General features: G+C 38.8%; 1 protein-coding gene across 3 annotated transcripts in view; it reads left to right on the top strand.

Annotated features, from left to right (window-relative positions):
- The window catches only part of GNAS (GNAS complex locus), a 166,172-nt gene that overhangs the window by 129,359 nt on the left and 12,985 nt on the right, over positions 1 to 23,828 (top strand). For 2 of the 3 annotated variants that reach the window (XM_076352209.1, XM_076352210.1), the window contains exons 6-7: positions 21,039 to 21,093; positions 23,527 to 23,600. In XM_076352209.1, the coding sequence (XP_076208324.1) occupies positions 21,039 to 21,093; positions 23,527 to 23,600 (129 nt within the window). Of the gene's footprint in view, positions 1 to 896; positions 914 to 21,038; positions 21,094 to 23,526; positions 23,601 to 23,828 lie in introns of those variants that run through there. The other variant, XM_076352211.1, reaches the window with a different exon arrangement.

Genomic DNA, 23,828 nt, shown 5'->3' with positions numbered 1-23,828 from the left:
TACACAGTAATCCTTAAATCCTCTGTTTTTTGTGAAGACAGCTAGCGGTCAGTCTGTGTGTTACAATGAATTACTTAGGACGAGAAGTTAAAATAAGAGGAGGAGTTGTGTTTATGTAAACTCTGTAAGGTTGTCATGCACTTAGGGTGTACTAGACTTCTGTGTTTATTGAAGTTTTACCCATTAATTTAAAAAATGTGCTCAGTTTTACTGTAAAATTCCCATAACTTTATAAAAAAAACCAGAGCAAACATCATCTTGAATTGTTAAAATTGGACTTAATGGTATAGTGGTCTTGGATTTCTGTAGTGGTGTAAAAACCATAGCTGTCAAGCGTTGAGAATCAATCAAAGCGACTGTTAAAACTCATATTAGTTCCTGAGAATTAATTTTTACTCACCCTTTCCTCCTATGCTTTTGCAACCTCTCTTTGTGCAAACAGAAAAAGCCCTGAATGAGGTTTGTTTTGAGCTGTGGTTCGAACAAACAATTCAGTATGAAACAGAAACAAACGGAATAGAAGACTTCCACACGGGCTGGAGCAGCCTTCACTAGGAATCCCTCCCCCAGGAGGAACATCTGCAGGCACAAAATAGAGGGCAAGCTATAAATAAATGCTTGAGGAAACGAGAAAGAGTGCGGCGTTGATTGCATCATTTTTGCATTACCTATGTAACAGCCAGATTGCTCTGGGACAGCTGATGCGGGGCGCAGTGCTGGACTGGCTGCGGGGCGCTTGCCGGGGGGTGGGACCCCTCGGGTCTGGCTGCTGCCGTGGAAGCCACAGCAAATGCTGCTCCAGCAGGAAAGAGCTTGCTGAAACGGTGTGCTTCTCCAGGCGCGCCGATAGCAGCGCACGTGGAGCAGGTGTGACTGGTATTTTTAGGATTTTGCAGTTTACTCGCCGTGGTGGGTGAGTAGCTGCTGGAACTTTTTGCCTGACCTTGGGATCCGCTGTTTCTGATGTTCGCCGTCAGCAAGCATGACAGCTTTTGGAGCATGGGTGGTTGTTTTTTTTTTTTTTAATACGAGCTCTTATCGCTCGTGCTGTATTGCTGCAGAAAAGGAACATTTCAAGATTAGATGACAATTAGGAGAATACTTTTATCAAACTAAGACCTAAAAAGATACTGTAAAACCTCATTAAAGACTTGCTTTAAAAAAGGAATTAAAAGCAACAGTGTTCCGAAAGATAGGAACAGTGTATCAGAACATTTCTGATACAAGGATGAAATGAGGCCAGTACATTTGCTAGTACAACGTGAAAGCGCCAGGTTCGATTCCCAATTATTCCCTGGCCTGAAACACTGCAAATACATCACTGCCGGTCCCAGGGAGAGGGGGCACTCGATGCTGTTGACTTGCATGTTCTCTCCCTCCTTTTCCTCTTCTGTGAACTCCACTGTTTGATGATACACCAAAGCCTTTCCTTCACTGGGGAGTTAAATTTAAATTTCTCTTGTCTGGGTGCTTGCCTGCATTCACAGGTATTGATGAATTTATTATTTTTGAGAGACCCCTGACAAAGATGTCTGCAGCACATTTGGTATAAATTTACCAGCAGGCTCAAAAGTTTATTGAGACCATGTGCTTGCACACAGAGAACATGGTCATAAAATCCTTACTTCAGGAGGGGCAGGCTGAAAATTAAAAAATAGATTAAGCTCATATTAGGTGAAGAAGTTTACCAAACTGAAGCTGAACTTAAGTATTCTTGAAGTATTTTTTATAGTATGTGACTAAGTCCTAAATAAACTGAAAGAAATTGCTAGCTAATTTTACATGCGATTAAGAGTAATTTTGTAGTCAGGATGTCATTGATAGGTTTTGTGATTTGAAATACCATTTTTGAACTGATTACTCTGTAGTATATTACACATTGATTTTGGAGCTGAAACGTGTTACAATCAGTTGTTATAGTTAAATATAATTCTGTGTTACCTATATTTGTGTTGTGGTATGCTAATCAAGTCTCCGAGAAGGATATCCACCAATAAAGCTGAATTGTAGTGCATTCATTAGGCAAGTGAGGGGTTTCAGTGTCTGGACGGTAATTTACACTTGAAACGTGTTGACTGCCCAGTAAACTTTCTGTGAAGGCTGTGGAGTGCCTTGGGTACTCTGCAAGGTTCCCCGTCCCCCAAAGGGCTTATGCAAACTGCAGCCGGAGTAAAAGCGAGCGGAGGGCTATTTTTAGCAGGGCTGTTGCAGCTGGGGGAGGGAAAGAGCCTTGGGTCCTGGAGGAGGGTCTGCCAAAGGAACGTGGTGCTGGTGGGAGCCGCGTCCAGCCCGGTTCAGGTGGCCAGGTAGCGCTGTATCATCTTTGCTGAGAAATTCATGGTTTTTAAAACGCAAAAAGCCTTCTGAAGCCTAGGTAATTTTTATAAATAAATGAAAACAGCAATATACACGCAAAATCCCCACAAATTACGTTCGTTTGCCATTTTTGTTCATATATTGCCAATGTTGGTAATACTTGCAAAGTTGCTGAAGACCGTGTCTGGAACACACTGTCCACCATTTTTGCTGTTAAGGCATCTCAGTTAGATTTTAATTACTCATTTGTGATGTTATAAAATCAGGGACAGTGTGGAAAAGTTAGACATCTTGAAGCTTCGTACCTGGCAAGGCAATCTTCTTAGATTAGTGTGTGGCTGTTCTCTGGATATTCTTTCAGCAAATTGAGTCTCAAGAGTGAACCAATCTTGCTCGAGTCTACTGATGGTTATTTTATTTTGGTCTTTTCATTAGCTCTGCCTATCAGTATGTGTGCCATGAAGAACAGATTTTTCAGTTACGGTGTACAGTCTCAGTTCTTTTCTTGGTTCAGCCTGAATGGCTTCTCCTCACCGTTTCTGCTGGAGGACTTCACCGTTCACCTCTGTTCCACGGAGCTGAACTGCTTCAGGATCCACACATTTTGTTATCAAAGGCCACACTGGGGTGAAACTTAGTTTCCCCATTTGTAAATTGGTGTTGTGATACGTCTCGTCTTCAAGAAGAATATAAAAGCTCACATCTGCAAAAACTCCTGGGTGATTTGGGATAGTGTGAGGTTTTAAATGAAATCAGATGAGTGAAGGATTTTATTGTTCAATCTTCCATGGTACTAATGCCAAGAAGTATTGCAGTGTCATCCAGAATCTTGACACGGTGAAGTGGTTTTGTAGAAGGGGTGAGAGGATGGATTCAGAGATCTTCTCTTGTCTTACCAGCATAGATGATATATTCCCCAAATGGGCATTCCAGACTCTAGGATCCTGCTATGTCACATTAAAATGTAGATATTAGTATGTTATCTGTGTATTTTCGATGCTAACTCTAATTCTCTACCCCTATTGTTAAAAGTTTGTTTCAAAAATAAAGCGTGCAGTACGTATGAAGTGTGGAATAGTCTTATGTGAGGTTACAAGTATAACGTATACTCATTATTGTCACAGTGTGTTATCAAGGGAACCAGTAATTAAAATATCTAGTTTTAAAGATCTATTTGGAGAAGAACGTGTCAGATTATAACTCACTTTATTGTGATTTATGTGGCTCGTTCAGTAAACTTGCAAATATCGAGATGTTCCGTGTTGTGAATTCCTCTGCACTCTTTCAGAGCTCTTGGCTAGGTGAAATTCTTGACCCTTCACCATTGCCTCTGGAGTACTCCACCATCCACCTCTCCTCCACAGAGCTGAACTACTCTAAGATCCAAGCAGTTTGTTATCATTTATCGTTTTCACCAGCTCTCTTCAGACATTATGAGCTCCGTTTCTGTTTTCCTCTCCACCTTCTCCACACGCGGGCGGGTTGGAAATTGTGCGGCTGTGTGGAGGCATTCCCTGCTCATAAGGAGGGTGACTGGGGAACAGGCAGGGAAAAACAGGGCAAGGCAGGACTGGACAGGTCAAAGCAGAACTGTGTTCATTAAACTTAAAAAAACCAAAACAAAATGGAAAGGAAAAAAAAAAACCAAACCAAAAACAAACCCAACCAAACCCTGAGCCTTGGCCCTCAACCAGTTTTCAGGATCAGAAAGGTGTTGAGCCATTTCCCAGTTTCAATCTGATTGGAGCCAAGCCTTACCAGACGCTTGGGAAGCCGTAGCTCCACTGCTGCTAAATTGCTTCTTGTTTTGAAAGATAATTAGGAACTTTATTTAAAAATAGTAACTTTAGTGTACAGTCCATTACATTTGTCACCAAGGTATTTTCATTAGACTCCCAACTGTTTTCTTATTGGAATTGTGAAGAACTAAAAATAGGTAGGATTTCTGCTGTTCTGTGCAGAGACTGGTACCTCCATTTCAGCTCTGACTTTCCCTAATGATGTGAAATGTGTTTGTTTCCCTCAGAGCTTTCTTCTGGGCTGTATTTAAGAAGGTCCTGCTAATTATGCCAAAATTGTGTGCTGTGGTTTTCTGATAAAGTCACGTGGCTGTAAAGAATATGAAACTGATTTCCCTCAAGACAAGTCTTACAAATGAAAGATTAGTGCCGCACCCAGTACATTTTTCTTTTTTCACCCATCTGTAAGAGATGTTTGTAATAATTCAACAAATACCTTTTAAAAACAAACAAACGCTAACAAACATAGGTTTGTTACTATTATTATGAGAGGTGCGATTCACGCTCTCAGTTCAGTTCTCATGAGCAGTCCCTTTGTTGTGCATAATTGAAATCACAGTGTAGATTGTGAGATAAAGTGATAATTACCATGTTTATATTGTATGAAACATGGCGGTTTTTTGAAACAAAACTCTCTAATTACCAGAATCTGTACAAGCGTATGCTGCTTTTATACATAGATGGATTACAGGGCAAATCGGGTTGTAGTATCCACATTTAAGTAGTGTATCTTTTAAATTCTGAAATGTTTCACATTTATTCCTAACATCCATACCACAAAGCACCATAATGGATTAACGATGGACATGCAGAAAACTGAAACAGATTTTTACTCTACAGAGTTAGACACATATATATCTATGTAAATGTCTGGCAGTTTCCCTGCATATTTACTTAGAAATCAGTAATACATTAGAAAAGTTGCATTTTTCAATTGTGATGTTAGTTGAAGATTTTTTTTTTTTCTTCCTTGGGATACCTTTTGACTCTAACTCCATTAAATATCTGCAGCTTACACTGATAAAAATGAATATAGGTAACAGGAGGAAGTTCTACTGCAGAGCAGTGTGGGGCTTGGGTGGCTGGGTTTTTTTTCCTTTTTAAAGTCTTGGTGTTTGGAGCCACAATCAAGAAAGTCAGCGACCTGAGTGTAAATTATATCGACCTTTATTTTTTTTTTTCTTCCCCATTCTTTAAGCAAAGAAACAGAAAATCGTAAGATGTGTTAATAAAACATAGGTCTCTTGAATGGAAGTGGGTTCATTCCAAGGAGGAAATTTTTCTTTCTTAATTAAAATGAAGGATATGCTTATCTGCAGAAGTACTCCAGTGATGTTCCCTTAAAACCTGTATTTAGATGCAGAGTATAATTCTGGCGTGGTTTATTAGCGTCTCAGATCTTTTTTAATTTGCTTATCTGCTTGTTGGCAGTCTGTTCCTTGGAATTCCTGTGCATGTGCATTTATACAAAGAAGATAACTAGTTTTACAAGCTGAAGCTATAGGATCTAAACGTGGGTGGGATGGGGTGAGGGAAAAGTGCCATATTGAGAGCTCTGCACCTGTCGCTAGTTTTGAGCATCGCAATCAATACAGGGCAGCTAGTGTGTTCAAGATGCTGCAAAAATGTCTTAGGCTGGAAAACGTAGAAGAAAACAGAGAATGCCTATATTTAGTAGTCGCGTATTATTAACTTCTGTGTAATATATCAGTTGCTGCACTTAGGCGCCCTTTTTTGTGGTGAATCTAATAATTTGCTGCTGAGTAGAGGAAGTGGAGTTAAAATACTGTAGTGTGATAAAAGCTGCGTTTCACATATGGTTATAATGTTCATAGACTGTCTATGTATAAGCACCTGATACAGTGTTAAGTAACGTAAGAACACCCCTCCTTTTCACCAGAACCATTGAGCTTTCTCTCCAGACTTTCTCCCTATCTGACCCATCTGATCTGAGTCTCTTCCACCTTGCAGTCTTTGCTGCTGTTCTTAGTGTAAACCATGATCCGGAAGCTCTAATTATAGTAATGCAGAACAAATGGAAATCCTGGAATTGTCTTCAGCACTCTTAAATCACATAGTTTCTAGTTACAGGTATCAGAGCAATAGGTGAGCCAGTCCAGGCTACAGCTGGGTCACAATCATTCCACTAGAGCTGCTGCATGCCTCTGCTTCCTAGCACAGCTTTGAATTGCACATTTATTACCTCTGCTTCCTAGCACAGCTTTGAATTGCACATTTATTACCAGATCTGTGGGCTGTGAATGTCAGATGCCCACTAAGTTTTAGGCACATATTTGAACCAAGACTGCAACACTGAAGGGTGCTGTACGTCCTTTAGTGCTTCTTTGCAGTAAGACACTGTAAGAGGGTTGCTGGGTTTATGTCTTTGTGCAAAATAAGACTTGGATATTGAGCACAGCTTTGTAAGGGCGGCCAAAGCCCCAGCTGGGTTCATAACCCCTTAGTGTATGTTGATGTGGGAATATGCACTACATTTGGGGAAGAGAAATACCTTCGTAGACCCCTTCTCATCTTTCCCACTGTAGCAATTCTACCCATGATTTTTAGTGGCTGTTTTAGTTCAGTTCTTCTCCTGAGACTGTTTAAATGTTCTTTTCATGTAGAAGAGGAAATTTTTAATCTGTTAATATTTAGGTTTAGGGTTTCAGCCATTTAAAATGCAAACATGAGACAGTGCCCTCTGCAGACAAAGAGATGGTCAAGATGTGTGTGTCCTCTGCGGGAATCTTACAGCTTTTAGTCATCCAGTGGAATTTGGAAATTTTGAATGGAACTTGATTGCACACCTTGGGCTCTTCAGCTTGGCTTTTCTTTCCGTCAGATTCCCTGCTGTCTGGTTGTGATTGAGTGTGTGGGGGCGGGGAGTCCACCCACTTGTGCAAAAATGAGTTGTTATTCATAGCTTTGTGATACTTTATTTTCAGTGTAATAAAATAAAAAAGCATAAACCAGCATCACCAGAGTTTCAGAATTAATGTCTGCTGAGATGAAATTCTTTTCCACCTCGCAAGTGTGTTTGTTGCACACTACCTGCATAGGTAGAGCTCACCGCAGCGTTTTGTACTTGCTTCACAACCATAATGGCTAGAATCTTTCTTTCTCCTTCCCCCCATCCCCTGAGGAAACGGGGGCTAAAGTTAAGGTTTCTAGGGAACGTGGCAGTAATTTAAATTTAGCAGAGTTTTGTACGGTATACCTTGGCGCAGAGGTTCTCTTCAACCTCGGTAGAAGGGTGGTTTGTGGTCAAGGCTCTGGCACTGCCTGGGAGCACAGAGACCCATGTCAGAAGAGAAGGATGGGGCTGTGGGAGAAGACTCCCTGCCCAGGCTTTCTCAGTCCTTGGCCTCTGTGTAAAGTCTGCCGACAAGGAGGCCAGTGAGGATGCTGAGACTGCAAGGGCAGTGCGTATGTGTCACCTTTAGTACCTCCTGAATCTTAATATTCTCCTGAGTACAAGGTTCCATTTCAAGATAGAGCTATCCGTTCTGCTGTCGAGGGGTTTTAAGTTATAATGCTGAAATAATTATGTTCTGTGAATAATATATTTAGTAATTGTTTAGGTAATTACAACACTTTTATATAACTGTAATAGAGTCAATAAAACTAGTTTAAAAGAACTAATTCCACCTGAAGCAGCTGCATTATCACTGCCTCACTGTAACATTGTCTTAAGCTAGTTAGAGAAGAAGGGATTTTAAAAGTCCTTCCAAAATTTCCCCTTGCCTCCTTTTTCCTGTGCACTCACCCAACAACTCCTTCTCACACATGCACATCCATCACCCACGCACATCTCTGCACGCTTACTCCAGTCCTATCTCAGTTCCATGTTTTGCAGCACCTGACTGCTCGTCTGTGAGTCAGGGAGCTGCGATGGAAAACCTCTCTGTGCCGAAACCAGCAGACGCAACTCTTGGCTGAGAGAGGAAACAGGCTAAGGTTGTGCCTTGTCAGGGATTTTACTTTTCCTGTGCACACTTCATTCTAAATTCTCTGTTACTTTAACCTTAAAAGCACGCAGCTTAGAAAGTCCACGTTTAAAAATACATTTTGCAAATGTTAAAATATGTTTTGCAAATATGAAGTATATCCCACTGTCTGTTTTACAGACATTTGAATGATTAGAGCTTTTAATAGTATTTTTCAGGTCTTTTATAGTCAGTCTTCTGTTTTGAGACATGAGATTTAAAGGAGTTCATGTTTTTATAATGATTAAAATTCTGCTTCAGGATAAGTTAAGTTAGCAGGTCAGTGGGGAAGAGAGGGGGAAGGGCCAAAATATTTTATTTAAAAGATTCTAAAATGGCATATCATGTCACTTGCTAAACTAGTGCTGTTTGTGAGCCTTTGTAAAGCCACAGTGTTCTGTGAGGTGTCCATTTTAACTATAAGCTTAAAAGTACTAAATATTCCAATGCAGTTTGGGGAAATATTCCATCGTCAATGACTATGTATTGACGTTATCACAAACAACATGTGAGTAAGCGAAGGTGGAGGGTCTGTATTAGATTTTCCTTTTAAGAGTAGCGAAAATCTAAGCAAAGAGCAAAATCATGAAACTGGATGACTGACAGTTCTTTTTGTTTGATGTGTTAAATTTCTGTGAGAATAAAAGAGGGCTGCACTTTTTCAGAAACGTGGTCGCTCCCTGTGAATGGCTTTCCCACAGACGTAGTATGTTCACCTTTATTGTTTGCCTTTGAATTTGGCTTCAAGCTTGGTTTCTTGCTCCTTTTATCTGCCTGAATGTAATGTGTACCAGGGAGAGACAAGCACTTAAATTTGACTACTTCATTTTATTGTATGGCAAAAGAACACAGAAACAGATATTTGCAGGCGATGCTTTTCACAGTAGCTAAAGATTAGTGTCACTGTACTGCTCAAAATTAACAGCATAGAATTGCTATTGTAGCTCCGTATCACTTGCTTGTTTTAAAATGAATTTTAAGTATGTCTGGTATTAAATTTCATGATCAAGCAAATGTTTTCAAGAAAAAAGAATAACAACTTTATATAGTAACTCACTTCAGAACAAGAGGTGTGCTCTTTACAGATGCTTTTAATACTAGATGCCAGGTTGTGTGCCTCCTTTTACAGAGGCCTGGAGTTGTTTTTCCCAAGCTGGAAAAAGAATGTTTAAAATAAAAGGCGGGGGGGAGGCACGTCTCTGAGAAAAGCAAAAACTGAAATGTGAGCTGCTGTGAGCTGTTTGAACTGTCAGCTCCCGAACAGGTATTGACAGGTAGTCCTGTGAAGACACTGACTGCCGTTCCAGTCCTGAGTGCCTGCAGCAAGCATCACGTGTGACGCTGGCATAAAAGAAATGAAACATTTGAGCGTCCTGTGAGCAGGATAACAGTCAAAATTACTGCCTTTTTGCAGAAGAACCTAACTTCCTAAAATAGTGAACAAAAATCTCAGTTGGGATGGCGCCTAAGTAGGCAAAATTCCAGCGTTGGATTTATATTCTTGCATGTTAAATACACATGAACTATTTCTCTGAATTCCTTTGTACAAGTGTATTTAAATAAGGCAGTGAAGTCCTCCCTACCACCCTGCTCAAAACCCGGCAGCGGTTTGTCCTCCCATTGTTTTGGGCTCATCTGGGGTCTGATTCCTTCCCTGAGCTATTACTGCTTCCCTAGTTCCTGCGGAAACTCAGTCCTGGGATCAAAATTCCTTTTCTGTCAAACTCAGTCCTGGGATCAAAATTCCTTTTCTGCCATGGGAGATCATGTCAGCTCCACCTACCTCCGTCTCTAAAAATTCTGTTAAAAATGATGTTGCCCATTTTTCAGATAGCAGCTGGGGAAGTGCCTGGTTCTGTATTCTCAGTGTTTGGGGTTTAGGTTATACAAGCCACACACAAGCTGAAAAATGTGGGAACTGCCTGAACCTTTGATTTGTCCGCTTTTGCAGATAGCTCTGTTTCTTCAAATTATGGAAACTAGTATTAGTTTATTAATTATTTCATCATCTGAAAGGCATGGTGCAAATACCAATAAGTAATGCTTGTAAAGCATTTTGTGACTGTCAGATAGTAGTTTTAGTCCTACCTCAGATCTAGCTCTTTGGTTGTCTTTTTCTTTTTTTTTTACTTTCTGGCTGTGTTTTTTGGTCCCAGTCATTGAGGGAATACGCTTTTATTAACATTTTAAATTATTAACACAATTTTTATTTTATTTATTAGTGATGTCATTAATTTTGTCAGAATAATGCAATTTTAAAATTAGATGTACGTGATGGTCTTTATCAACTGAAAGCAATTCTACTGATTTGATGGCACTGGAGGGAGCTAAAGACCGTGAGGACAAGGTTCATTATGAATACTTTGTTGAAACACAATGAAAGGATATCCCATTAGGTTCACCTGTTCTAATTGCTCAGAGCAGCCTATGGTAGGGGACGTATACTTATAAAATGCATAGGTTGTTGCCATATTAAAAATGACATCTGAAATTGAAGCAAGCATTTGTTGATTTGAACTCAAGATGTTGGGGGGGTTTCAAACAAATTTATATTCTGTAGAGGCACTCTGTAATTCCATTAAAAATTATTCATATTGATTTTTGCCTAAATGACTTTGCTTAAACAGTCTCCTTAGTCTAAGTTAGCAGCAAGTATTCTTAGACCTGTCTAAGATGATCCCTATTGCACCTGATTGATTTAAATAGACTTTGAAAAATTACTACATTTCAAGTTTTCCTCCAAGTTCAGCCACCCACAGGGCAGAGGAGTGATGCACTCAGTGATGCAGTTATGTTGGTTTCTTCTGCTGTATGTAAGGTCTGTGATTTTAGCTTACAATTAAAAACAGCTTACAACAGAAAAATCCCTGGCCTTGTTCGTAGATACAGACCTTTTTCTACCTTCTAGAAAACAGGGAGGACAAAAGATATATTAAGAATACGGATATTTAAGGGGGGGGGCAGGGTGGAAGAGAAGTTCACAATTAGCCATACTTGAGTTCTCACTAGTCCAGCTTGATGGCTTTATAGATAGTAAAGACCACGGAAACAATTTGTTATTTTCTTACAATTAAGTATTAGATTTCAGCTTTTCATTCCTTGTGTAAAATTAAAAATTGTAATCTTTAGTGTACGGAGCTCTTGTTGAAATAACTGAAAAAGATACCAAACTTGATGGGGTACCCTAGGAGTTTGATTCTTCCAGATGACAGTCTTTGAGAGTCACAGGAGGTTAAAACCATTTCAAGCGTCAGGAAAGACAGAAATTGCAGCCCGTAAGTCACAGAACGGCCCAGGAGTGCAGGCTGTCGCATCAGCTCTCCCATTCACTGTGCCCGATTCCCACCCTCAGGTCCGGGGTTTGATTTCCCTGGGAACTCCCCAGGCCCAACGTACCACTTGCCTTTCATTCTGCTTCCAGCAACGCATGAATTGTTTAGAGATGGCTGATATTTTGATTTCTGATTAATTCGCTTTTTTTTTTTATTTTAAACACTGATTCATGAATAGGGAGAAGTAAAAATGAAGCCAGGCAAACAAAATTGTTTTAAAGTGTAGAGAAGAGATAACGTCCCGTATCTAAAGCAATAGATCTGATAGTGTTTTGCAAGAGGCAGGTTCATTAGTTAGATCCGAGTCTCTGGTGTGTTTGGCCCACCAAAATTCAGGAAGAAAAGTTGGAGAAGAGGGGCAGAAAGCAAAGTGAAGTGAGAAACTTTATGTGAACGTTTAATTGCTTCATCTTTTCCCATGTTTTTTGTCTTCTTTTGCAGCCTACTTAAAAGAAAAAACAGATAGAAAAAGTTAATAGGGGGTGTGCCATGTTCTTCCCCACTCATTCACGCCGTGTTCCCGCCCCGGGCTTGCCCTGGAATCAGATCACGACATAGTGATCTCATCCATACCGTTACCTTTCATTTGTGTACCCAACCTTGGCCTTGCATCAGCTTACGTTTCTTCCTGGCACGGCAAAGTAATTTTCTGGGGCGGGGTAAGAGGCTGTTCTGAAGTTATTTGACATATACAGGCTTGTATTGTGGAGTGAGCCTCGGAGGCACGCAGTAGTGAGTTGGTTTTAATCGGTCTGGTTTGGTAGTTGTGAGAGTGTGAGAATACCTTCGTACAAGTTCGCAAATAGGAGTGAAGGCAGCTGGAGCAGCCTCAAGTGTTTGGGGTTTGTGTCAGTTATCGGTGAGGGGAAGCTGTATCGGACAGGTTTCATTTGAAAACTGGTAGTCGAGTACGGTCGCAGGCAGGTGGCTGTCATGTTCAGGATAAAATGTGCCCCCCGGTCAGTGGGAAGCATAAAGGAGTACAAACGATCTGCCTGGGGAAGGCATCCCTCCAAAGCCATCGCTGGAGGAGGAGGGATCCGTAAGCAGCATCAGGTCAGGGTGAAGAGTTAATGGCAGAGGGGATTTGGCAGGCTTTGTCTACGGAGGCGTCCTGGGGGTGCTGTGGAGGCCCTTCCAACGAAGGACTGGAGTGTTGGCCAGGTTTGGGTTACCTTGTAGAGTTTTCTGCTTTACAGCCCTCTCCCTCTCACGATTCTCCCGGACAAACCCAGAAAGTTTGTTCATTATATGAGCCAGGAAGGGCTATCTCCTAATAATTTATGAATTGCTTTTTTAAGGAAGAAAAAAAAATGTATATAGTTCTTTTTTATATAATTTAAATCAAAACTTGCAGTTGATTATAGGCTCTTAAACTGACTTGGAGTGTCTTTATAAAAACCAATAAACCCTGAATTGCGCTGCATTGCATGTTATAAAGTACATTTTCCAAAATACTTCTGTGAAAACTGCCGTTTCCTGAAACGTATATTGTTCAGATGGCAAATGAGCGAACTGGATGTGGTAAAAGGAAGGGGGAAGGGGAGGGAAGTTTACATACAGCTTTAATCCTGGATGGAAGTTACTCTACAATTTTTAGAAATGAAAATATCCATGTAGGGACCTAAAGGAATCCTGTGGGCTGATGGTGCAGTTTGTGTGGAGCATGTGCACGGTGCCTTTATGGCATACAGAAGATATTTTATTGTGGCTTAAATGCTTATTTTAGTTGCAGTTTTTTGATTACCATCTGTAGTCTCTATTGGTTTTTGATAGAGCAACTAAGCTTTTATATTTTGGGAGTGGTGTTCGCTGTGTTATATCACTCTGACTACTATTTCCAGTGTCTGTGAAATAGCAAAGTCTTACAACTTCAGTCTGATTCCTGAACTGTTGCTTTCATATGCTGTAGAAAATAGTGAATCTCCTGATTACACAAATGTCTTCTGTTGGGTAATATTGACAAATATACTGAATAACATTTTTGACATAACATTCTGTTCCCACACAGATAATTTGGATGTAATTGAATGGGTTGATCAAGAGTCTGTGCTAAAAATACGACATTTTCTCACCCACTAAGTGAAAGAAAATGCTTGCTCAAAAGGCAGTTTTGTCAAGCAGAGCTGTTGCGAAGTGGGCTGGGTTATGCTGCAACTACTGATTCTGCCTTCCACCTCTGAAGGCACGGCTCAGGTCTGGCCTGAGTTGCAGACACAGCTGGTTTGTAGCCTTGGCGTAGTCCACAGCCGTAGTTTTGTCCCTGGTGAGGGTCCAAAGCGACGATGTTGAGGGTGAGGAGGAGAGCAGCCATCGCTGCAGCCTGGCAGAGGGGCTTGGGGAACCTCGTCTCGTACTAGGCTCGTGGAGGCACTGAGCAGCCTGTGAATGATTACCACTGGAGCAAAGAGCTCCAGCCCGTGCAGGATCCCATCCAGGATGCCTGTCAGACTCGCAGGAGCGCTTAAATACACTGGAGCCAAAAATGTACAGAAATAGTTAGAGGGGGAAGTTTTGAAGATCTCTTTTCTTCTGTTTTTCCTTATTTTAATGGTCTCCTGGGCGAAAGACTGCATTGTTACAGTTTCAAAAGTGGTATGGTTTTGCTGCAGACTAGGGGAAAAGAAAGAAAAATAGACCTTAGAGGAAGACTGACTGTTTAGTATGCAATAAAGTAACTTTTATACTTTTCCCAATCTCCTATCAAATAAATCTCATGCTAACAAGCAATCAAAACCGTTTCTCTGCCCGCCGCTCCGCACAAGCCGAGCCACATTGTACCTTTCCAGCCTTTGAAACTGCCTGTGCCTATTTTTATTTGTCAGGCCGGGGCTGGGCTGGCCCCATTCCAGATGTGTCTCACAAGATTTGGTGCTGATGAGCTATTTATAGCACTGTGGTTCCATTGTCATGGCAACCGTGCTAGAGGCCAAGGCGGCTGGGAGCTATTTCTGGACTTGTGCTGTAATGTAAAACTGATTGGGAAAGTTAGTGCATCCTCTAAGCCAGACTAACTTTAGACAGGCAGAGAAAAAAAAAGAAGAGAGACAACTACAACCTCTTTTTCTTTTTCTCCTACCTTTTCCCCATTTTTCTTTTCTATCGCTAGCAGTTTTTGAAGGGATGGCTTGCCTTCTGCTGGATTTGTCTGAAATTAATTCATGGCCTCGTGGCCTCCCGGTGGATTACGCTTTTTTAATTATGCAGTTTAGGAAGCAGGGTGTGTAACCAGCCTTGTTTTTAGGGCAAGGTTTGTATTTCATGGCAACACAAAAATAAGGGGGCTTTGCTGGCTGGCTGCTGGGGTATGTTCAGGGGTTTTTGCAATAGTTGCAGTTCTTTAGACCCCGTAGTTTTAATATTCTATTTTTTTGTGTGTGCTTCATGTTCTCCACACCATATAAGGAACTGTAACCTTGATTACCACAAGATGATTCCAAATATATGGAGTCATACTTTTCAGCTTTCTCATTATTTGCTTCAAAATTAGACCCATGGTGCCCCTCCGCCTCCAAGTGGCTGGAATGCTGCGAGGTTCTTCTGTAATTACAGCTGGGGCCGCTCTCAGAATCACTTTTCTGGGATATGTACGCATTAATACAAGCTATAATTAAATGCTGAGCTTTAGACTGTTTTTAAATCTTTTTGTGTGACTTGTTCGATAAGGAAATCATAATAACTGGTTGACTTGAAATGGGAAATAAAAAAAATATTTGCAGTTTCTTGGGAAAGTTTTCTAAAGAGTTGTCTTTTGAGTTACTTCTGTTCAAGTCTTACACTACATTTTGAAGTTCATTTCCAATATAAATCTGGTTTTGAATGGGGTCCTTATGTTTGAGAACTGACATGCAGAGTTTCATTTCAGGAGCATCGTGAGATGTTTTTACATGCAATATAGTGCTCTCATAATTATACCAATAATATTTGTTACAGTACTGTCTCTATGTGCCTGTCTCTAAAGGTGCTTTTTTTTTTTCCTTAACTTTCTTCTTGAAGTAGTTAAAGTAATTGCAAAGGTTTTGATGGAATTTTTTTTCTCTCCCCTTACCCAGTTTTGTTTAGGGGGGAAAAAAGAGCTATGCCTTTCTGAATATTTTTAAATCGTTCAGTAACATGTTTGTGGCATGTCTTCTATGACCACCTTAACAGTAAAAACTCCACCTTTGCAAATCATAGAAAATATCAGCATATCTTTAAAAACAAACAAAAAGTCTACTAATGTCCCAATTTTAATTTTTAACTTCATTTTGAGGATAAACATGACAAGTTTGGTTTCATATACTGTCCATGTTTGCAGGACACCATAAATACTAGCAGATTGAATGTTTGGTTATTTTATTTGCATGGTTCCTATAACTTTGCCTGCTTTTCTGCTTCTCTTGCAAAATAAGCTAGCTGAAATGTGGAAGAAATCTTTATCATCAGTTTAAGGAACAGGATTTTCCCCCCCTCAACATCCTGCTTGCTCCCAAGAACAGCAGAAACGGACAGACTTGAGGGACAGTCGATGTGCACACGCATGCTTGCAACTGAAAATAACCCCGGTGCCCTGGGGTTATTGTCAGTGTATTGGCCTGCATGGGAAGCCGTGGTTTTGACACTGTAACAGACCTGGCTTTTCAGGGTTTGGAAAACTCTTCTGTATTAACGTGGTTTTAAACTGTGTTAAAGTTACAGTACATCCATCACATATTTCTCAGCTCAAATACCCTTTTAAAGAGAGTATTCTGTCTTTGTATTAATCCTGTGACTCTGGCTTCAGCATAGACAACATAGCTAAAGAAAGAATTTATCAAATAGTTAACTGTTTAGCTTTTAGAAAGCTGTTGCTGAATAACATAAAGGATTATGGCAAGGACTAAAAAGGGAGTAAAGTAGGAGTAAAGCATGATCTGTTCTGAGAAATAAAAAATACACTCTTGTTTATAAACACTATTAATATTGAGTTAAATTTTAGCTTAAAACTACTTTAGGGAGCTTTGAGTTAGTTTTGTAGTCCTGATAGGGTACAGATAAATAAATACAAATCTGTTGGGCATTTGCACAGTTTGGTCTTTAGGAAGATCAGTAAACAAATATTAATTTCTTTTCGGACATAGAAATCTGAATTGTAAAGACTGTTTTAGAGGTGATCAGGGTAAATACAACTTTAATTCTTAGTAAAATCTTGATAATTCTTAGTAATATTCTGGTTAATTCTTGGTAGTATCTTGATAAAAACACATTGACTCAGAGGAAATGAAAATTCCATTTCCACTGACTCAAGGGACTCTGGGCAATTAACTTACTCCCTATGTGCCTACCTTTAAAATAGGGTTAATGTAAGGTGTGCATTTCAGGATGCGATGGTAGAGGCAGGAAATGCAGCATGAATGAAGGCAGGCAGTTGTGAGTATGATTTACTGTCTGTAAAATACCTTCAGGCTCTCAGAGGCAAGAAACTTCACAAATACGGAGTTCCAGTACTACTGTTGAGGGTTATAAGTTATAAACAAATGCTGTATTTAGTTGGGATTGACATTTTGAATTCTTGATTTGCAGTGTCTTACTGACACTAAAGATGAGATCTTAATATGTCTTTTAAGAGGGACGTTTTGTATACAAATTCAGGTTATGACTTGACACAAAAAAAATCTGATGGAAGTAAAGCTCTTCAAATATAGGTGTGTTGTCAGTTTGAAGAGACCTTTCCAGTGTTGTTCTAGACTGAAAACAAAAGCTCTTCTTCACAAAGCAAAAAAAAAAATCTTGCCTGCCAACCATTTTGTCAGATCACAAAGAGTAAAATTTCAAGTTACTGTTTATTGAAAAGACTGTCAGGAAATGCTCAAGGAAAGGCAGTCTGATCCCCCCCTCCCCGTTCTTCCCAAAACGGTGAAGTTGTGTTGTTTCTTGAGGTGGAAGATTTAATGTGCTATATACCTTTTCAGTGGGGAAAAATGAGTGCAGGCTGCAGTTCTTAGTCTGGCAGCAGCATTGTTCATTCAGGAAATTCCCCCCACATAGGGATAAAACAGCTCGCTCTGTATGAAAGAACTCCAGAATACATCAGTAACTGGCATATATCTTGATCTGAAAATTGGGGCATGGTTTTGACATAATAGGCTTATTAAAAATTTGGAAAGAATTGGGGATACGTGTGTGACTTAATTACTTTGACCTGCAGGAGTTAAGGAAAGCTGCAGTGTATCTCTGTATGAAGTCTGCCTCCTAAGTGCACCCCTTAAAATTAAAGACACTTGATTCTTCACAAAGATCTGTTTAAAACATTTCACATGTGTTTTTCCTTCCCCAGGCTGAAGAAAGGGACCCAAAAATAAAGCACATTTTTTATTTCAGATTGTTTTAAATTTTTATTAATACCTTTCATTTTAATATCTCAGGGACACATCTACTGCTGTCCTAGAGATGATGCTTCTCCAGTGTTGCTGACTACAAATGACCTAAAGCCTGCTTTTTTTTTTTTTTTTAATGTGTCATAGCAGTATCAATGTTTTATAACACAGGTAAAAGTGCCTTATACTAAGTGACAGTATTTTGCAGAGCAATAACTGATCCTGTTAGTTAGTCATGTCCAGAATCTGGCCCTAAGTGAGAATTGGCAGTGATGCTGAATGAATGATTTGCTTTCTGGAAAATAGCTTTCCCATATAATCTCTGGGAAAATTTTACAGAAGAAAAAAAAACTGACTTTGTAACTTGGTGGAAGACTTGCTCGCAGTATAAAATTTGGTTTCGTGCTTTGACAGTTTTATTTGAATTATTTCACCAAGGTCACTTTTCTTTCTCCCTGTGAAATTCATTGCTGACATAGTAGATGGGCATATCTCCAGCAGACTTAGAACAATCTATAACAGCAGTGAATTCAGCACACAAAGTAGAACTGAAGTGGCCTCGCTTGTGTTTTGGGTAGAGCGTAACAAGAATTAAAAATAGAAACTAATGATGGTGAATTTGTTTTATATTTCGAATTAGGCTTTGTTCTCATCTGACTTGATTATTAGTTTAATTTACTGGATAAATTATTTGGTCTTGACTAACATTGACTTAGAAGTCTCTGAACATAGTGTATTGATCTTTTCTGAACTCTCATGCTCCCACTGTTGTTCCTTATTTTAGATGTATCAGACTAGATCGAATTTCTGCTACTCTTTTCTCCTTACAGACACATTTATTTTTCAGTTGACAGCTGAAAGAATAATCCCCTTTCTTTATGTTTGAGCAAAAAATCAAACTGTTTTTTAATGTCTTTAGCCCTTTCTAAAGTTGCTAGAGCAGACTTTTATGAAAAGGCACATGCACAGGAGGAAATCTTCATTTAATGTATCGCTTTGCTCCATTTTCCCTAAAATGCCCCTGGAAGCAGGGTAGGTTTTCTGGTAACTATCACACAGTGAAAGACTTCCTTCTTGAACGAGTTACGAGTATCAGATGTTACTGAATGTTGGAACTTGTTTTGGGGGGAAGAAGAAATGTTTATTCCATTCGAACTTGTTTTACCTGGCATGAACGTTGCTATTGGAATTCATCTCAAGTACAGTACTGCTGCTCCTATGTGGCTGATGTTTTTCAAGGAAATCATAGGCCTAAAAATAGTCTGCATAAACAACAGTAAGAGGTTTGTACTTTCAGTTCCAGGTTTTAGCAATACCTTGTTGTTATATTCTAATTGTCAATTTCCAAAATCCATTAAGCTGATTAGCGGAGCATTTAAAAACAAAACAAAAAAAACCCCAAAACCAAAAATCTACCTCTTGTGGAACCTTGCATAAAATGTTACACTTAGATAAATTCAGTACAGAAAGGCTGGATCATTGTAGTAATCCCCTTTATATCTTCATGAACATGTTATGTTCTGAACATTTGTCAAGCATCCTCCAACTTGTGAAATTGCCACATGATTCTGAAACTGTGGTCTTAGGGGAGAATATAATGTGGAAACACTCATACTAGTTGGAATTAATGATTGTTGTATGTATTTCACGTCCTCTGTGTACTGAACAAAGAGCTTTACTTCTTTTCCTTTGGATTAAAAAAAGAAAAATGAAATTACTTAACAGCCTGGAAGAGATGAGGAAAAAATCCAGCTTGCAAATTGCAGAACACAATTTGACATCAATTTTATCCTTGTATATCTGTCTCCATGTCACCTTTCGTGATGGAAATTGATCTTTACGCTTTGTCTCATGTTTTTAGTAGCATGTTTACTAAGGTACGTTTCAGTGTGTTTAAAATTCCGTAATTCAAACTAAACAAAAATTACTTTTCATTTGTCTCTGAAACAAGATGGTCATCTAGTTCCTGGTGAAAAGGGCATTACACTGAAGCTGCTCTTAAAACATACAATTATTTTTTCCTCCTTCCCCTGCTCTTCATAAGGTTTTTTTAGAAAGTCCGTTGGGAAGCAGGGGCTGAAACTGAGGGCTAAGACCCTTGCTGATTTTAATGGGGGAATGGTTTCTGGTTTGTGAATCTGGGACGTGGCTACCTTTTCCCCCCCTTTAAATTGTTGCCTGCGACTGTAGGTAATGCACTTTCAGTGTACCTACCTATGCATAGGGATCGGAAGGGAAAACTCACCTTTTCTTTATGATTTCTCCTTCATAAAGAAAAGAATTCATGCAAAGGAATTTAAAAGGAAGGTTAAAGTATATTGGCTTTGAGACTGTGATTAATCATTAATGTTACTGGTAAAGTTAACTGTAGAAGCGTTGCTAGCTCTCCTAATAATACTGAAATGGAAGGTGTCTGAGCATGGTGTAGCCCTGCTGCATACTTGGTGTTGGACAATTTGATTGGGGTACGAATAGCATAAAATCTGCATCCTAAAGCTGCTGGCTTGCTACGTCTTCGAGTCTCGTAGTAACACCACAATAAAACAGTTAACAAATTGGTTCCTTGAGATTTTTGCTCTTTGAGTTGAAGTGAAAGATAATTAGGAGGTTACAGTTAATCGGTAAAAACATTTTAAAGACTCCAGGATATCCTCTTTAGGTAATGCCTAATGAATTTGAATAAAATACATCTTTCTATACCCATTTGGCCTACTACTGCTACTTCTCCAGAAAGTAAACTGAAAAACTGGTACCAACAATTGACAGAAAAATCAGTGTTCCCTCTCACTTGACTGAACTTGTAATGAAATTGGTTTAGGGATTTCATTTATTAGAAGAATTATAGTGACAATAAATTTTTAAAAAATATTCATCTTACTTTCAGGAAAATTACACGTAGGTATTTTATTTGAGTCATTGCTTTACTGTTAGCAGTAGCAGATTACATTGTACAATTTATATGAATAAATTACCTAAATTAAACTACTTGTATGTTTGTTAGCGGAGGGAGCAGAGTGGGAGGGCGTTGGAATGAGATTGCCAGACCTGATTAATAAAACTGTGGATTTGGCCCTCTGCTGGGTGGTGCTAGGAAATGCATGTTTTAAGTACTAGCACATGTATGTTGAGCAATTTAAGTGTATTCAGCATTTTGTGAATCTGAGTGCATTAAAATATAACAAATCTCATCTGGGATCCTGTCAGTTACTCAAGTGTTAGATAGTTTATCTGATTTGAGAATGAAAAGTTCTTTTTCTTTCCTCTCCCCAGTTTTCTAGACAAGATTGACATAGTCAAACAAAATGAATATACACCGTCTGACCAGGTAAGGAAAGTTTCATTAAGAAATTACACAATTTATCTGCCCCTTCTGTCTTTGAGGAGAACTATCTCGTTAATTTTCTAATTGCCATTTGTGGCACTAATACAGGTATTACCATGTATTGTACATATTTAGTATTCCAGTAAAAATTACTTTTGTCATTTAGATTGAGTTTATGTTTATACATTTTAAATGCACCGTGAAATGAAAATGTGCCTAGATTCAAGACTTATATCATGCTTCTGTGACACTAAAACTCAAATATCCATTTGAACGAGTAATTAATAATGTCTTGCCCTCCTTGCTGAATAACCATCACGCACTTTGATGCAGAGTTGGCTGGTATCCTCTCAGCCCCACTGGCTCCCACTGTAAACCAGATTTTGTAAAAATAACCTTGTTAGATTTTATTTTTTTATCAGAATAGGAATTGTAGTTTTCATTTTGTTACAGATAATCTGAGGATCTTTTTAGGACCAAATCCCTAATCCAAAATCACATGTATATTCCTAACTTTCTGCCCATAAATAACACAATTAAGCATCTAGCATACTTTTATAGGATAAACAACCAAAAAACATATTAATGTCCCAAAACTTCTGCAGACAGTATTAATGAGAAGAGAGCAGTTTGTATCCTTTAAAATTGTTCAAGAATAAATTAATCATACATCCTTTTAAAAATCTGAGTTTTTTTAATAAATGAGGCTTTCTTATCACTGAAATAATTCTATTTTCAAGAAACAAAATATTAAAAATACAGGTTATTATATTTGAAATTTGGAGCGACTGATCTTCAGAGATGAAACTTTAAAACAAGTGTCAGTTTTACATTGGAGGCTAAGGGTGTCAGGAGTTTAACTTGTATTTACTTATACTTAGTATATAGTACTAAGTATAGTACTTACAATTTACTTATAGTAATTACTTAAGTAAGGTGAGTATTTAAGTAGTTACTTAAGTAAAACTGCATACTTTTACTGCTGTAAGTAACAGTAAGCACAAGTACTTATGGTGCTTGTTTGGGACCATTGACTGCATTGACACTCCCCACAAGTATCCTGTAAATCGGGCCCATTTGGGTTATCCTCTGGGATGTTACATGTTTCTCCTAAAAGAACTCGGGAGTGTAATAATCAAATCACTTCCTTCCCCCCCCTTGAGGGGGATGAGTGCTTTTTATTTTTTTTTCTAACATCATACTTGTATTGATTTCTGAAGATGCAGAGCTCCAGAGAGTCCAGTTTTCCAAATTTGCTTCTGTTTATTGGGGCGTTCGAATTTTCAAACTGTTTCAAACACAAGTTAGAACAATGTTTAAATATATACATATTTCAATATGAGTATTAAAATAGCCAGAAAACAATAATTTACTATCAGAAAACTGATGTTAAAATGTAGCCATTTTGTTTAATGATTTAACAGTGTTGTCTAACCTTTGGATTTTGTGTGGTTTTGACTTTGACTAACCAGTTTGGTACCTACGTAGTAAGAACAGAGCTTTTATTGTGCATATAATTTTTTTTACAGTCTGTTCCGCTTATATGATCTTGTCTGCTGCAAACGTTACGATTTATCTGCTATTTAGACCCATTGTGAAGAAAATAAAAACTTTAAGTCCTAAATTATAAAACCTTTAGTTGAATTCAAAGTGGTATTTTGTAGTTAGTTATATTTGGACTGTGTACTCAGTCTGCAGCCTGTGCAAATCAGGTTCTTCTAGATCAGTTACCCGCTGGGCACTGTATATGGCTGTCACTGCTTTGCAATACGCAGTAAATAAAAGCCAATACAGTTTCTTTTTAATAGGATTTTGTAGCGCTTATAACAATTTCAATTGTTTGTAGCTCACAACTTCTGGTTATCATTTTTGTCTCTATAGGAAATTTTCAACTTTATCTTTGAAAAGCCCAATTCTTACAAGATTTAAGTCGTTGAGCTCCCGGTTCTTTGAAGGAAAAAATGGACAATTCTGAGACCTAGACACTTTTTTTAATAGCCAAGCACTGAACAGCTCGGGGAGAGATCTGTCTTCTGGGGTTGGGAATTATTTGGTGGTAGTTTAAAGATCCTGTTGCGTGCCACGATCCCACTGAAATCTGTGAACGCATCATCTAATCTCTAGAGATGGGTCTGCGCTGTTCTGAACACTTGCGTTTGCTTTAAGTGGCCTGTAAATGTTTCCTCCTATTCCAAGCTTGGCACTTACAACCTGCTCGGGAAAATATACGTACTTCAAAAGTTGAGCACACCCATACGTGTGCACATGTGTTCAAGATCAAAAGCTTAGATGCAGCTTCATAATGCTCTGTTCCCTGTTTTTGCAGTACAGCATACGCTGTCAGCACTGGGTAAAAGGTTTTTATTTCTGTTGCTGGATATATGAAGAATTATGAAGTATCTGTGTTGAATCAATGACTTTTCCTTTATGCTCTAGGATCTTCTCAGATGCAGAGTTTTGACATCAGGAATTTTTGAAACGAAGTTTCAGGTGGATAAAGTAAATTTTCAGTAAGTACCCTTATTTTTTTCTCTTTTTTTCTCTTTTTTTTTTTTTTTTTTTTAAATACAATGCAGACAAATACCACGGTAAAGTGGAGGACAGTCTACCATATAGTCATTGAAACTACTGTATTTCCCAAGTTGATGTTTAAGAGAAAGCAAGTATTTCATGATTTTTTAATTTAGTAGTCTGGCTTTAAAAAGAAATGCAAATTGATGTGCAATTTTCTGCTTTTA

This window comes from Aptenodytes patagonicus, chromosome 14, assembly GCF_965638725.1.
Source record: "Aptenodytes patagonicus chromosome 14, bAptPat1.pri.cur, whole genome shotgun sequence".
Classification (NCBI taxonomy): Eukaryota; Metazoa; Chordata; class Aves; order Sphenisciformes; family Spheniscidae; genus Aptenodytes; species Aptenodytes patagonicus.
The sequence above is the reverse complement of the archived record's forward strand: the minus strand, read 5'-3'. Positions and strand labels throughout refer to the sequence as shown.